The 15,917-nt window shown below is 43.4% G+C and overlaps 2 protein-coding genes across 8 annotated transcripts in view; both read right to left on the bottom strand.

Annotated features, from left to right (window-relative positions):
* Positions 1–2,634: 2,634 nt before the first annotated feature.
* Positions 2,635–9,157, bottom strand: adat1 (adenosine deaminase tRNA specific 1). Of its 3 annotated transcripts, none has more exons than XM_070972391.1 (9): positions 8,845–9,157; positions 8,448–8,516; positions 8,313–8,367; positions 8,060–8,190; positions 7,286–7,904; positions 5,463–5,608; positions 4,873–4,972; positions 4,478–4,564; positions 2,635–3,010 (listed from the first exon to the last, which is right to left on the bottom strand). In XM_070972391.1, exons 1-9 carry the CDS (start codon positions 8,984–8,986, stop codon positions 2,878–2,880), a joined length of 1,482 nt encoding a protein of 493 aa, XP_070828492.1. In that variant the 5' UTR covers positions 8,987–9,157; the 3' UTR covers positions 2,635–2,877. The 3 variants fall into 3 exon arrangements, 2 of the variants coding, with proteins under 2 accessions (XP_070828492.1, XP_070828491.1); XM_070972390.1 differs by having other exon boundaries at positions 2,642–3,010; positions 8,223–8,367; positions 8,845–9,110; XR_011602539.1 differs by lacking the exon at positions 2,635–3,010 and having other exon boundaries at positions 5,463–5,547; positions 8,223–8,367; positions 8,845–9,110.
* A 4,777-nt stretch (positions 9,158–13,934) lies between these two features.
* Positions 13,935–15,917, bottom strand: part of wwp2 (WW domain containing E3 ubiquitin protein ligase 2) — a 55,658-nt gene continuing 53,675 nt past the window's right edge. For all 5 annotated transcript variants that reach the window (XM_070971698.1, XM_070971701.1, XM_070971697.1 and 2 more), the window contains 4 exons: positions 15,439–15,543; positions 15,251–15,347; positions 14,886–14,958; positions 13,935–14,746 (listed from right to left, as the gene is read on the bottom strand). In XM_070971698.1, coding sequence (XP_070827799.1) covers positions 14,647–14,746; positions 14,886–14,958; positions 15,251–15,347; positions 15,439–15,543 — 375 coding nt within the window. In that variant the 3' untranslated portion in view covers positions 13,935–14,646. The remainder of the gene's footprint in view (positions 14,747–14,885; positions 14,959–15,250; positions 15,348–15,438; positions 15,544–15,917) is intronic.

Genomic DNA, 15,917 nt, shown 5'->3' with positions numbered 1-15,917 from the left:
ATGATGCAGCTGTAGTTCTGCAAGTAGAAATGTAGAAAGCCAATGAAACTTTGAAGTCTCAGAGCTGGCTGGGTGAGGCCACTATTGGACACTTTGGCTGGGCCCATTTTCACCTGTCCTTGGTAGATGGGGTATGAAACTCATTCCCTGCCTTAACAGACTGACAGTCCTCCAGGAGCTGCTGGAGAACTTAGCAGACATGTTGAACATGGTTAGAGAGACTTGTGGACAAGATCAGGATATCATCCAAGTAAACAGACACCAAAGTGGTGTATTAAAGGCTGTCTTCCACTCATCTTCATCTTCAACCAGGTGATAAGCATTGCAGAGATCCAGTCTTATTAACACTCTGGCACCTTGGAGGCAGAGTTCAAATCAGGCAAAGGATGCTGTTCCTTACCTTTATGTTGTTGAGTCCTCTGAAATCAATGCACAGGTGGAGGGTTTTGTCATTTTTATTAATGAAGACTAAAGCGGCACCAAGGGGTGATATTGACCGAGACATGATTCCTTTGGCCAAGGAGTCCTTGGTGTATCACAGCCTTGGAGAGGTTGTACAGGCATCTGCAATGGAGAGGTGTGCTGGGCAAGGGGTCAATGGTTTGGGTTTGGCATTTGCTGAAAACTACTTGGAAGTCATGGCAGTCAGGTGGAACCATGGACAGGTGGGGGATTTCAGGACTTGAAAGCAGAGAAACTTAGACCATAGTGGAGGCAGCACTATGCAGCAATCTGAAAGCCACACTGGTGTGAATGGTCAGAATTGGTCCGTGTAAACTTGATCCCAAGGAGTCTGCAGTAATGGCTTACACCTGCCAAAGAAGGTTGCCTTCAGAAGAAGTATGGTAGCTAGACTCTTCCCTAGCAGCCAAACAGAGAGAAAAAAAAATTTTCTGTGTTTTTGTGGACTCTGGTGAAAGGCTTGTACCTGGAAACTGGCACTTTCAGTTTTTCTGGGTTTGGAAAATGCTGCATTCCAGAAGGGCTGGGGCTCCGTGACGCGAGGCCACAGTGAGGGAGTTTTGACCTGCGGCTCGTAGTTGTAAACGTCCCCGCCTAAGATGGTGCAAGCAAGTGCGGGTTGTTCTGCTGGCATTGTGATGCCCCACAGATCTGGTGCCTTCCTGATGATGCCTGGCAAGTCCTGGAAAAGTCATTGATGACATTCCCACCAACCTCAGCTGTGCTTTGTTGTTCAGGGTAAATTAGTAAATGTTAGCATGTTGACATACTAAACTAAGATGGTAACAATGGTAAACATTATGCCTTCCAAGCATCATCACCAAGGTGCTAGCATGGCTATAGACTCTTAAGTCTTCTTTAGACTTTGGAAAACTCCCTCTTGAGCCATAGAAGACATACAGTACAACTGTTTGCTGTTGCTGTTTGTCCGTCTGTGTAAATCTGTGGAGGATGCCTTTAATCCACACTAAGTAGGTTTGTTGCCATTTCCTCATATAAGGTGAAAAACATTCCATGTGGCAGAAGTGGTAACACTGTCGCCTCACAGCTAGAAGGTCCCGGTTCGAATCCCGCTGTGGGCGTTGGTGGCATGTCCTCCACCATGCCTTCAGTGCCTGCTGCTCGAGGAAAAAGGGCCTTTCTGTGTGGACTTTGCATATTCTCCCTGTGCTCACCTGGGGGTATCCTCCATAAAAATATCCCCACTAAAAACATGCAAAAAGAGCACCACCTGACCAATGGTGACGAAAGAGATTGGGTCCCCGGGCGCCGGTCAGATGGCAGCCCACCGCTCCTGGTCTGCCACAGAGGAAGGCGAGGACAAATTTCACCAAATTGCATGGCGTGTGTTGCATGTATGTAATTGTGTGACAAATAAAGGAGATTGTCCCTCCAATTCTTCTTCTTCTTAGATATTCTTACTGAGCATCACCAGGTATTTGCAGTAAATTTATGCCTACAGACCTCCAAATCTCTAAATCTCTACTGCAGAGGAATGAGAATAACAATAAATATGCAGTGTAAGGCTTCCTGGTCATAACCTACTACAGGCTGTTCAGTATTAGCTGAGCAAAGTTGAGTCATTACTTCTCAGTGGAATCTGCTGAGCTAAAGTAATAACACAACTGATCCTCAGTCCCTGCATTGATTTGGTGTCTGGACTTCGATGAAGGGCCTAACTGTTGTCAAAAATATGCAGGTTCAACTTATTCTTTGTCTTTATGAGCAAGTTCAGTGTCCGAGAGGACTGGAATCTCATCTCACATGCACTGGAAACACCACTGTGAGGTTTAGACGTCATCACAGGCTGAATGCAGATATCATGGACAATTGTTACTGTGGTCAGTTTGACTTCAGTCCAGCAGAATGGCAAAGGGAGGAAACGAGATGAGACCATTCAAATTAGGACTGGGAATCCAATACAGAGCCTATTTTCCTGCATGCACTGTTTTCAGAGCATGAACTCCAAGCAGCTGCAGTCACAACATGTTGCACACATTTTCAAAATAAAACCATCACTTGACACTGGAGAGCGGTCATCAACCTCTTTGCACAGCATGAAAGAGCAGGGCGTCCTGCTGTTGCATCCCAGGCTATGGAAAGTCAAATATAGCCAAACAATATTCATCCAGATTGACCAGCTGACCCAACAGTCACAAGGGAACAAAGACTGAAAATTAGTCAAGTGACCTTTTATTGATAGTGTGACATGATGAACTTGATTCAGCATATGTGGTTCTTATTCACCAGCATGTATAGTACTGGCATCTCTTGTTTGAAATGTGAGTTTCACAGGCTTTACGAAGCACAATTCTTGCAGACCAGCAGTTATTTTGACCTGTGACCTCCCAGTTCTTTCTTCAACAAAGTCACTTCTTCGTCCGTCCTGACATTTCAGCCGCAGAGAGCGGGCTTTCAGCTGAAGAGCAGGAGATTTCTGTCACTGCGTGGCCACAGAGAAAAGGCCTGGCTGTGTAGCTGCTGCCAGGCCTGCTGGTACAGCTGGGATGCCTGCTTGTAGTCCCAGTAGGTCTGCAGCTCTGTTCTCCTGAATATACACACACACAAGAGGAGGAACCCGGTTACAGCTCACACTTCGTGTTTACACGATCATTTAAACAAATCCCTGCTTTAATTAATGAACGAATGTGTTGCATAACAAGATTAATAAATTTCAAAATGATCAATAGAGCATAACTTGCACAAGGCTAAGTCTAAAAGTCAAGTCCCCTATTTCCCACGTGTATTTGTTTTGGGTGATCCTCCTGAAAAGATCAAATTCCATCAATGCTCTCTGAATGGACACAAGCGTCCATTATACTAGACAGGAGAGCGTTTGTACAACAATGGACGTCAGTTTTCATACCATCGGAACTTATCTGCATATGAAACGGTGTCTTTTTACCGGGTCAGCTTATAGCTCAGCCTTTTGTGATGCTAACATTTTTTCGTATTTTTGTGAGGCTTTATTTAAGACTATACAGTCCAGTGATATTTTGTTCTTTTGTTTTGTCAGCAGACCCCACGAAGGGACAATTGGCTCAAAAAGTGCTGTCTGTGGATCCAAAGCCTGATGTGTCTTATGCCTCGTGTCATTGAGCTCCATTACTGTCCGAAAACTATCAAAAACAAATCAGTGGACTGTTGAATGAAATCAGTGAGTTAGTGAATCTAGTCCAAACTAGATTCTGGGCTGTTTTTTTTTTTTTTGCCCACCCATAATCAGGTTCCTTGAGTCGCAGCATTAAGAATAAATCTTATGCAGATGAAGTGGACAGTTTGGACCTCAAGCATTCGCCTGCATTTAACAATTCATCAGAGACAAACTCCGGGAATGCAGACAAATGGACACTCCCTGATACCTCAGCTGTCTGTCCTCATCAGACATACTATTGTTGTTGCATATAATGTTTTCATTGTGTGCTGAGGCTGGGTGCATGAGTGTGTGTGAGTGTGTTCTGCTGATCCATATGCGGGCCTGCCGGACTGGGCCTCAGATCAGGTTATCTGCTAAAATGCTGATAAACAGAGGGACCACTGTTCTCCCTCTGGAGAGGATTCTCAGCCATCAGCACACACAAAGGATGACTGTGTAATCTCAGCAAACGATGTGACTAAAGAAAAAGAAATACCTGGGATACTGAGTTCAATTAGAAAGATACACATAAATCATGAGTGGACACTCTGAAATAAAAGCATGACTGTGTTCCAGATAGTAATGAGATTTGAGAGAAGCCTTCAAGCCATGTTAAATGAGTTCTGCTTGAGGGGAAACATTCGACTCTTACAGCATGAACCTGTTGCACTTTGTCTCTGTGACGCTCTTACTTGTGATGACTGTGGTGGTGCATACATATTTGCTTATGCCGCCTGTGGTTTGCCTCACTGTTGATCGACGTGCTTCAGCGGCCAGACCGTCGCTTGGAAGTCTTCATTACTGTTTTGACTTGTTCACGTTTTATTTGAGGCTGTTTAAAAGCACAGAGAGATTATCAAAGAGCCCATTGTTCGTTACCTGAGAGAGTCGGGAAGTGCTGAAGGGTCAGTGGCTGACACCAGAGACAGGAAGGAATGGAAAAGCTCCACTTTACACAGAAGAGACCTGAAGACACACAGACAAATATCACTAAAATTTGGTCTATATGGATAGTCTATAGTGATGACATGCCCCATTCCAAAGAAGTTGGGACATTGTGTTAAAAATGTATAAAAACTGAATGCAATCATTTGCAAACAAACTGTGTTTACCAACAATGGTTTTACCATAATACTATCACCTGTTACCAATGAACCTGTTCATTTACAAAAATCAATGAAGCTAAATTAAATAAATTGTTTTTGTGCAAATGATCACATTCTGCTTTACTGATGTTCTACACAGCGTCTATGATGACAGCGTGTTGGCTCCACCTGGCTTTAGCTGTGCCGAGGGCCTTTTTGGTGACTCCATGTTTGTAGCCGTTGGCAGTGACATCTAGTGGTTGTTCAGTCACATTACACCAGCTGATGGCTGAAACACATATAGATTGTATATACAAGAAAGACTTACACAATACTCAGCGAGCTTCTAAAAATCACAATACAAATATTTTTTTCTCTTGTTCACAAGAACCACCAAGGTCAGGCTCAGTGATACCAGGCAACAAAGACAGCAAGGCTTAATTTAACCTGCTTTGTGGTACAGACCCCTGGTCAAGGGTGCAGCATTGCAACAATGCCCTAACAATGAATACAAACAGCATAAACAGGCAAAGCAACTGCCACACTCAAAAGGTGCCACCTCCCAAATCCTTAAAACAGACTTAAATTCACCCACAGTGATCTGCTCAGTCCTTCTGCACGATGTCCAGGAGAAAGGGGGAGCACATTTAAAAGCTTTACTACCCAAACCAACATCTGTAGAAGATGGTGAGAAAGCAGGCCATGCTGGTTATGGTCTACCTTCCACGTGAGCTCAATGGGAAAAACTTTGTGTCTGTGTGCGTGAGAGGTGATCCTACCTGCCCCACAGGGGGAGATGCGTCCCTGTCCGGCCTGGTGTTGGAGCTCGGTCTGGCCCTGGCTGAAGGGAAACTCCAGGCTGGACTGGAGCAACACAGGTGGGCACACAGAGAAGCCGGCAGGGAGGTCTGATACATAGGAGCACCTGGGCAGTACAGGAGGACTACATTCAAGAAAGTCTGTTGATTCCCTTACACTGAAGGAAAAATACCTACAAAATCCCCTGACACTGTGAAAAGTATTGAGGTTTTGAAGTTGGTGACAGTTCAGCATCTCTATCTGACAATTTTTATACAAATAAAGTTTTTAGCCTCCTACATCATCTCAGATGAAAAAAAGAAAATGCAGTGGAGTATTTGGTTTGTGGTTTTCACATACACCATGATGACATCTGTCGGTCTATGTTGCTCAGTTTAACATATCTCCTCAAGCACCTGTCATGCACAATTTAACACACACACTCCTACACAATAAAAAATGCTTTGCTCCAAGCACATTGCACAAATACTTTACTTACTTATAGATATTTTTGGAGCACACACTCTGAAGAAAAGCCCACACAGACCTCTCTCACAGAGGATAACTGACTCATCACAAAAGAAGCACAGGTGTGACTAACAACGTTAATGATGGCTCTGGTCCATCAGCATTACCAGTGAGCCAGCATGCAGAATACAATGGTGCTGGGACAGCTAAACAGAAGGCGTTACTAGCTCCATCTGTACTTAATGAGCCACAATGTTTTGCTGTGAGAAAGGTCTATAAAAAGAAGGAAGGGGTCACTCAGAAGAAAGCTGCACTAACTGTTCCTTTTATACGCATAATGGGTCAAATGACTGTGAAATGTTAAAGGTGTTGCTCATAACACAAAGACAAACCAGTTCTCCTCAGCGCCACAGGTATTTTTAGCATCATTTAGCTCAGTGTTTTGCCTTTCCGGTCAGCAAATTCTGTTTTCATCAATCTAAGTTGGTGTCTGGGGATGAGCTCGCAGTGATGGAAACTGGCTAATCTCAGGAGTCATTACAGTTTGAGACATGCTAAACTGGATGAGCTGCAGGGACAAACGCGCTTGGAGAAAGTTAAAGCTCCTGGGAAGAGTTAGGATGTCCAACAAGCAGCGTTCACAGACCACATTCTGACAGAGACAGTGTTAGGCAGACAAGTTGTTGTGCTGAGCTGACTCTTGTTTAGACTCAGTTCCCTTCAAGACTGACCCAAACCAGGAAAACCAACTGCGGGCAGCATCATCATCATCATCATCATCATTACCATCTGACATCAGACATCTCGCCAAAGAGAAGCAGCTCCAGTCATCACAGGACACTAAATGAACGCTGATGTTGCTCTGTGTCTGCTGATTTAGCAACTGTTCACCATATCACCATCACAATGTCACAATGTTGTAGTTCCAGCTTGTATTGAGAAAATATTCTTGCACAGGGCTCAAAACCTGAAAGAAACCCCTAAAACATGACTGCTGAGACAATTATTTTTACCTCCAGGATTATGGAAAAACTACTGGTTCAATTTGCTTGACGCTTGGTGGAATCAGGGACAAGGAAGAACCCATTATTCTTAGGGTGGGTCCGAGTCAAGGGGCAGATATATGAGTTATTTTTCACTTTCGTTAAATTGGAGATCAGGCATTTGGCTCTGGTGTAATAAATGTCATCACAAAATCCACTAGATGGTAGTAAAGTTCAACAGTGACAAAAGATGAACAGTTGCTGAAATACTAGGACTCCACATCACAATAATAAATGCACAGCTGAGGTGATGAGGCTTCAGATAAGCCACATTGTTTCAGAGTGCTCCTCACCTTGTCACCAAAGCTCTGTGCATAACTTCTTGACTGCACGGACACTTCCCCACCACCACCGTGCTGAAGTAGAGCGCCTCCTGTAGGTAGTGGGACAGCAGTGCACCCTGGAAGCCCAGCACCCCCCAGCGGGCCAGCTTGTCGCTGCAGGAGAGGGACAGAGTTGGCTCTCCTCGCCCAGGCTTCACCCGGAGCACCCCTGTGCTGTGGTACCCCACCCCAGGCAGCAGAGGGTCAGCTGGGCCACCAGGGACGCACTTGGCCCCTGTTCTGTGAATGTCTGGGAGCTGTGGACCCTCAGAGGGGCCTCTGCTTTTTATCTCCGGCTGTCCAACAGTCTCCGCAGGTGTTTTTGTGGAGTGATTCTGAGATGGAGCTTCACTTTCAGCTGAATTTGAAAGAACGGATTCCTTTGGGTCCCCTCTGTCCTCTAGCTTTGTCCCTGGTGTCTCATGTCCCTCCAGACGGGCCCGTTTACTGTTCCTCCTTTCACTTGCTTCCTCAGCTTTCCTTTTCAGGTCTCTTCCTCCATTAGTCCACCCATGGTCCTTTATACATGTGACAGGAGGGCAGGGCTGAGCCTGGCTGTCAGTCATGGGGACGATGGAGGCGTCACCACCTGATAATACACAAGAAGTTTCAGATTTTGGCTTCCAGGACACTACATCGCAGACAAAACATACGCCTGATTTAAATCCTGTGGATCATCTCACATAAGTTGCTGGTGGTTTAAGAGACAGCCAGTTAGGAGCACTGGGAGCATACGGGACTCACAGGGAGTGTGACTGGTAAAGAAGAGGAAGGAAACACCCGGCCGAAGCTTCCACTTGCCACACTGATCAGCCTGACAGAACACAGAGCTGAGCCCACCACTCACAGCCCTGCGCAGCTCCTGGATCAGGTACCTACAAAGACACACACACACACACACACACACACACACACACACACACACACACACACACACACTGCTAGCAGTTTACACTCAAAAGCTACTGAGAATAAGCAACATTGAATCAATACACACCTGATACATCCCCTTCTAGCAATGACTTCCGCGTGGCTGTCATTAAGCACGTCGCCTAAATGGATAAAAGATACTTTTCCAGTATAAGAAGATACTGTTCCAGTATAAGAAGATACTTTTCCAGTATGCACACACCTTTGGGACTCATAGCTGTCTGTCCAACACATTTGGTCCCAGTTCCCAGAGAAACAACCTCCTTTTCCACTGAAAGAAAGAAAAATAAACACATTTCATTGGAATGTCATATTTTGTTTTTTAGGCTTACACATTTTTCTTCGTGGTCCAAATATTTTCATATAACTTTTCATGGTTTTCTGTCTTAATTTGTTATGGAGTGATGCTATGAATAAAATCAGAAACTGATCTTCAAGTCAGAACCGACATTGCTGTAACTTAAGCTACGTTCAGTGTTCTCACATGCCGCTTTTATCAGTACGCACTGACGTTAGCTAAAGGTTAACGTTATGTTAGAGACGGTGGACGAACAATGATATTAAAATGATATTAAAATGAGTTTACTCGGCTGTCCAACCTGTGTCAGAGTCAGCACACCGGGTGACTTGGAGCACAGCGGCCAGCAGGGTCCACTCTCTGCCCGGCTCAGGCTTCCCTCTCCGCGGAAGTTGGTTGAAACGCTCGTAGCACAACCTGGCGACTTCATCCGCGTTCACCATGTTACGCCGGACAGGGACGTGTTAGTGGAGACTGACGGCCGTCCAAATGAGATTTAAGATAATGGGAAATATAGTTTAAATAGTCACGGTGTCACATTAACGACATGTGGATGAGACTCGACCGACTCGTTTGCTTGGAGACATCTCGAGGAAACAAACGAAGCTACTTCCGGGACGAGCCAAGGAGCGCTGTACTTTCACAATAAAGGTCCTTCACTTACAGAGAAGTGCCCGTAAATGAATATTAATACGGTAAGTAATTCAGATATAACTCATTGAAAGATAGTAGTAGTATTCGTTGTAGTAGGAATTACATGAATATATGCGAAGGAAAAAACAGAATGAAGTACATTATGAGTTGTCATTTGCCAGTTTAATGAAACATACAAACACAGACAAAACAACATTTAAGAAGACACTTTAAGAAACAAACACAAAGAAGATGAAAACTACATTAAAAAAAACAGCAACACTACAGGATATAAATACATTATACTGTATACTTTACAATGTATCCAATCATTATACAAATAGAAGTTCTGTATGTAGAATTTCACTAAATAAAAGTACAGAAATGTAAAATGTAATGGTGAAGCATAAAATTAGTCATTAGACTGTAAAATTTCTTCCTCAATGTAATATTATATTTGATATTTATGTTTTATCTATGTTTATGTATTATCATTGTTTTACCAATATATTAAAATTTTATTACAGGATCAAACTTCCCAGCACACAACCATGTGAATTGCCATGAAAGGCTTTGAATTACTTTATATACTGTTGGTTAGTTTAATCCATAACTGTGCATCATATTTTACAAGCTTATTATAGTTTTTGTAAATTGAACCTTAATAACTCTGATTGTCCAATAAATGGAGAGGAGTGGCAAATAAAAAGTCAAATATTTTCACCTGAAATATTGTGAATTATGAAACAATAAAATGGAAACACTCAGCTACAATACGAGTCAGCCAAAATTGATTCTTGAATAACTTGTATTCCACACAAATGTGTAAAACGTGTGGTAGTTTGTTGTTAGTAGCTGTTGCATCCACAGCTACTATTTCTATTACTATCAGTTTCTGTACTTTTGATGATGCTGAGCTTCTCCCACAGACACACTGAAGATATTCCTTTTGTCAGATCCCTTTTATTTTTTAGTTTCTGTCCTATCAGATGCAGATTTCATAAAGTATTTATAAGGTTTTTCATATAGTTTGAAAAAGTGGAGGCTAAACTGTTTGTATGCAAGTGCACATTTCAAATGCTTCTGCCACCTGCATAAATAGAAATATTGAAGTGATATTACAGTCAAACATTATTTGAAACTATTTTTCAGCCAACAGCTGAATCAACTCAGAAATCACTTTCTGACAATCAAATCACGCAGATCAAACACTGACTGACACACACAGCTTCTGTTGGTCAAAACTGTGGCACCATTTAGCAAACACTGCAGCGCTGCTGTCTGGCTGCAGCCGCTGCTGTAATGTCCATCAGGAGAACACTGAGGCTCTTTGTGCTCACTGGATACACTTACATCTCTTACGCAAACATGGAAACTGATTTTGCTCCAGACCCATCATTTCTTCTATGGTCAAACTGAGCCAACTCTGGCCAGAGCTACAGATCCCAGTGCAGCCTGCCCGAAGGAGGGACCGCTTAACCTCTTTGTCCTCCACTCACCTCAGGATCCCCCGGTACTCCGCTTACAGCCTGCAAGGCTGTGAAGGAGACGACTTGTTAGAAAGCTGGAGACCACAGTGACGGGGACCACCACCTGGTCCTCCACCAGAGGTTTAGTGAACATACTGTATGCACATCAATTCTTCAGCTGAACAAAGATCTACACGTTTTAATCAGCCCACTACTCTCTGTGCATGTGTATGAACTCCTGCACACCTGATCACATCAGCTAGAGACACACTCTTACATTATTTTAGTAGACAGTAGACAGTATGCTTTAAGTTCAAATTTGTTTCTTTCACATGCTCATATCTTTCTTGTTTGTGACACCTTGCACGCTTTAATTTGTTTTTGGACATATCATTTTGATTTTTTTATACCACATTTTGTATTCAATTACTACTACTACTATTGTTACTTTGTTTGCCCTGCTTGCAAACACACTGCAATTCTTATATCTGACACATTTCATTAATATACTGCTGTAGTCTTGTAACAGTTAGTCTGTTATTACCTACAATTAACTCAAATCTTACATGTCCTGTTTCATAAAGCATTTTATTTAGCTTATAAGTTTTGTATTTGCTCTTCTTATACTGGTTATTTCCCATATAACTGCACTGGTACCATATTCTCTCAACCATTACAGTCTTTGTACAAGTACTTACAATCACTGCCAAGAAATCAGTACATTTTCATCATCGCCCAATACTGAAATCATTTTAATTAAATATGTAAATGTTCAGCTCCTTTTCTGCTCAGACAGTTTGTAAACACAAGAACAACTGTGCATCATTTGAGAAGTATAGAAAGAGGGGATTGTATTATCCCTCTGAGAAAAGGTGCTTTTAGTCCGTCACTTTTCAAGTGGAACTCAATCCCAGCACGCATTAGAGAAATGAGCACATACTGTTTATTTAAAGAAATTGTAAATTAGTGGTCAGCTCTGTCAGCACTGAAAACCAGTTGCTCCTTGCTGTCCTGCATCTGTCTGTGCTGGGAACTGATTCTTTTGCTGCAGCCAGTCTGGGCTCGCTGTAACATGGCGCAGCGCTCTGTGGTGTTTCCCTCTGTGTCTCCCTCCAGGTGCCATCAGTCACTCACCAGGTGCTGGAGTTGAAGGAGGAAGTTAAAGTTATTCATGTTTACATTAATTAGTTCATAAATTCTTGGTTTTGCTGCTTCCTTTTTCCAGGTTTAATCTTATTATTACTTCTCACATCTCCTGGATCTTTCCGGGGAATGTAGCACTCATGTAGACCTCCCTGTATGCATGTGTTTTAATGAGCCAGATTGATTTCTGTATTTTTTTCACTTTTTATGTCCGTCAACTGTCTGTTTCTGCTTTGCATGTTTCCATTAGTGCCTAATAATGCAGCACAATGTTGTATTTAGTGCATATTTTTGTTCATATTAAAATTCCTCCCTTCATTGCCTTGCATGTCTTCTATTATATGCAGCTGTGTTGCAATATTTTATTTTGTACTTGACGATAGAATAATGATGTCTAATAAAAACATCCATAGATATTCTGTATTTTTCTGGCAGCATGGTCAGGGGAGGCTGTGAGACCTGGTGGGATACGAGTGGGACGGCCTACTTTATCACATTGAACCTTTAAATTCATTCAGCTTTCGAATTAATGAAGCAGAAGCTAAAGTTCATTTTGCAGGTGTGGTGGACAGCTCTAACTCCACTAGCCGCGTCGCTGTCTCCAACCACATCTGGACAGTCACGCTGCCATAAAGGTTGGTCCACTTCCTCTTTTTCCTTGGGTCTGATTGGTCAGAATGGAGGAATGAACAGGATCCAGGTATGAGTCCAAAAGCTGTACAGGATGGCAGCAGGACGGATTTTGCCCAGAGACTGTCCCTGCTCCCTCCACAGGCCTGCAGTGATGACACAGAGGCTGAAGCTGTAAATCAACACTTCCAGCTAAAAGACAAAGACATGCTAAAACAGGAAGTGTGTGTGCGTCACATTCAGTGAGCTCGGACTGGACTGGGACTTCAGTATTAGAGTGTTACGGGTTAATGGTCCTGTCTGTCTGTCTGTCTGTCTGTCTGCCTGCCTGCCTGCCTGCCTGCCTGCCTGCCTGCCTGCCTGCCTGCCTGCCTGCCTGCCTGCCTGCCTGCCTGCCTGCCTGCCTGCCTGCCTGCCTGCCTGCCTTCACATGGACACAGGTTTCAGGAACTGCAGTGCTTCATTTTTTTTGCGTTCACTCCTTCTCTTCATGTGTGTATATTTTTGGCAACATTGGGCAGTCTTGTTCTGGATAAATTGATCTCGATAACTATTAAATGAATCGGATGATCATTATACAAAGATTCATGGTCTCCAGAGGATGAACCTGAATGACTTTTCCTCCTGCACTTTCATGAAGTTGACATGTTTGTGAAATGTCTCCCCTGTGCCCTGAAATTTGGTACTCCCATGATCCCTTCAGGATGGACTGAAATAACTTTTACTTTTTCATCCAAATGGCCAAAATCCCTGCAAATCTATGGACATTCCCTGTCAACCTGAAAATGTGTTATGCATTTATGTTTATTCTGATACACCAGATGGCTAACATGGGGAACATTATACCTTCTTAACATCATGTGTTCATTATCATGTGTCCATTATTTAGCTTAAAGCACAACTGTGTATAAGTAGAACACAAAAGAAAATGCAGAGAAGCTGCCTTCCCTATACGACCTACATTAAGAGACCCGCACACCAAACTCCATTCAAAAATTAACATTCAGCTCATCTTTTCCTGGCGAAGTGTGCGTGCAGTGGGTCTTTTGTCTCATGAGGCATGTACTGAGGCTCATTCAAAGTCAAATTATACCAGATTCTTTCCATATCTATTCAGAATAGCACCTGGTTTTGATAGAACACACACATTTTTGGTCACAACCAAAATGGATTTCTGTCTGTAACATTTTAAAAATAATGTTTATCTGAAAAACTTTCATCCCAGTTCTCCCCTACTGAATTATTAATATATGAATGAACGGGAGTGCGATTAGTGCTTACAGCACCTGATAAGCCGTGATAATATGACATTAACAATGAAGTAACACTCAATCAAATGCAGAGGGCTAAGATAGCGAACCAAATGATTTGTGCTGGACTTTCTAGGCCTTGTGCTTTGTCATTTATTGTTTTGGTGGATGAACAAAACTCATCAGAAAACTCAGTTTAAGGTGTTCAAACGCATTGAGGTTTATACAAATCTTGAATATTTCTCAAGAAGAAGCACAAACTCAGCTCAAGATTGAAATCTCATTTATTTTAGTTATGTACAGGAGAAAAACGCTGAATTTCACAGGTGAACAGAAAAATAAAAAATAAAATCACATCTCGTCTCTCTAGCCTCTGTAACAGAGGCGCGCTAGTTCTTGATAACAGCTCTCTCGTCTCTCGTAGACAGACACACACATGCGCTCACACTCTGCCTCTCTTTCTCCCACGCTCTCCATCTTGTCACTTTAAAATGTTAAAAAAGGTATTTCTCTCCGGTAGATATGTCATACTGCATTTACGGGTAGCTGTGCTGTTGTTGTTGTGAGTCGCCGCCGACATTACAGTGATCCTGTTGTCTGGTTTTGGTGCGTTTCTAAGCAGTGAGTGGAGGTGTACGTGGGGTGGGGGGGTGGGGGGGGTGAGACTAGTCAAATATAATTCTCTGTATGTGCCATCCTGTCAAACCCACATTGACATACGCACCATTTATATGCATATACACAATGGCATTAATGTGAGCAACCACGCACGCATACGCACAACTAAGCATCCACGCTCTCCCTCTATGTTCTTGTCTCCCAGTTCACAAACATGATCCTCCCCCAGGTGAGGGGCTATAGATGACAGGTGACTTCTCAGGCCTGTGATTAACGAATTCAAAATAATAATATTAATAACAAAAACAATCCCATTGAATTAAGTGTTCTCCTTTAACCGTCTCGTGTCCACCGCCTGCGTCACTCCTGCCCAAATCCCTCCGTCTCCTCGATGGCGAACAGGAGTTTCTCTCGGAGCTGCTCCAGGCTTCTGTAGGGCGGCAGATCCAGACGATTGAAGCTGTGAGGAGGAGGCAAACGGGTCACCGTTAGTCATTCCTCTTTGTGATCACACTGTCATCAGGCTCTGCGTCAGTGTGAGTTAGTCTTTACTCTCATCCACAGTGTTCGCCGTGTTAACCGATGAGGCAGCAGCTTACCATGTGTGGCTTCTCGGAAGCCAAGTCTCCTTCCCCACCTTGTCTATGCAGAACTTCTGGGGACCGTTACTTCCTGAGGGGGTAAAAATAACAACAACAACAACATCAAGTTATTTTATCAAATTATCAGCCAGTGTTTTTGATCATAATTATCTTCGGGATGCACATATCTTAGGATTTGTTTTACTATTTTAAACCATGACTTTAAATTTCCACAGCACAGCAGAACAACACAGTCATGTTATACTCGCTGCTCTGATGGACGCTGCTTATGTCAAATATCCTCATTTTGCAAAGCTTTCTAAAGGACAGCGCCACGTCATGGATGTGGTGTTGTATGTGCTGTGTGTATTAGCGTTGTGCACCTATGAGCTCAGCGAAGCCTCCGACGGGCAGCCGACAGGTTCCCGTCACAAACTGAAGCAGACGGATTCTCTTCTCGTTGTCCATCTCTTTCACCACCTGCGGGAACACAGCTCCGTCATTCATCATATGCCTTTCATCGTAGCAGACGTGTGTGCGTGTTTCGCTTCTAGCGTGAGTGTGGCCGTACCTGCCAGAACCAGTGGATCTGCTTGCTGTTCTTGGTGTAATGCCTATAGATGGTGTTCTTCTGCCAGTCCGCCAAATCGATCTCCTGCATCCCACACAGCATCAGCTGCAACGAACAAAGTGACATTTGAAATCCAGAGTGCAGCTGTGTGTCCTTTGTTCCGGATATGCGTGTTTGTGTCACTCAGACAGAGGACACAGGACAGGACAGCATTGACACAGCGTGTCCAATCTCGACTCCAGACTAATTGAAGTCCCCGTCTCTGTTAGACTGTCTGCTGGGACGTAGACTCATTTAGATGAAAGCTGCAGCAGGACTCAAGGAGAAACTGTTCATCAATGAGGATCTGCAGCGGTTTACAAACTACAGTCGGGCTGGGACTCACTACAGCTTCCTCTCCATTCATCCTGCTCAGCAGCAGGTTTTTCTACCACTGAAATCCTGGAAAGCATTTGTTTGTTGTAAAAGTGTAACTGACA

The sequence above is a fragment of the Chaetodon trifascialis genome, chromosome 10 (genome assembly GCF_039877785.1).
Source record: "Chaetodon trifascialis isolate fChaTrf1 chromosome 10, fChaTrf1.hap1, whole genome shotgun sequence".
Taxonomy (NCBI): domain Eukaryota; kingdom Metazoa; phylum Chordata; class Actinopteri; order Chaetodontiformes; family Chaetodontidae; genus Chaetodon; species Chaetodon trifascialis.
This window is presented reverse-complemented; position numbering and strand designations above follow the sequence as displayed.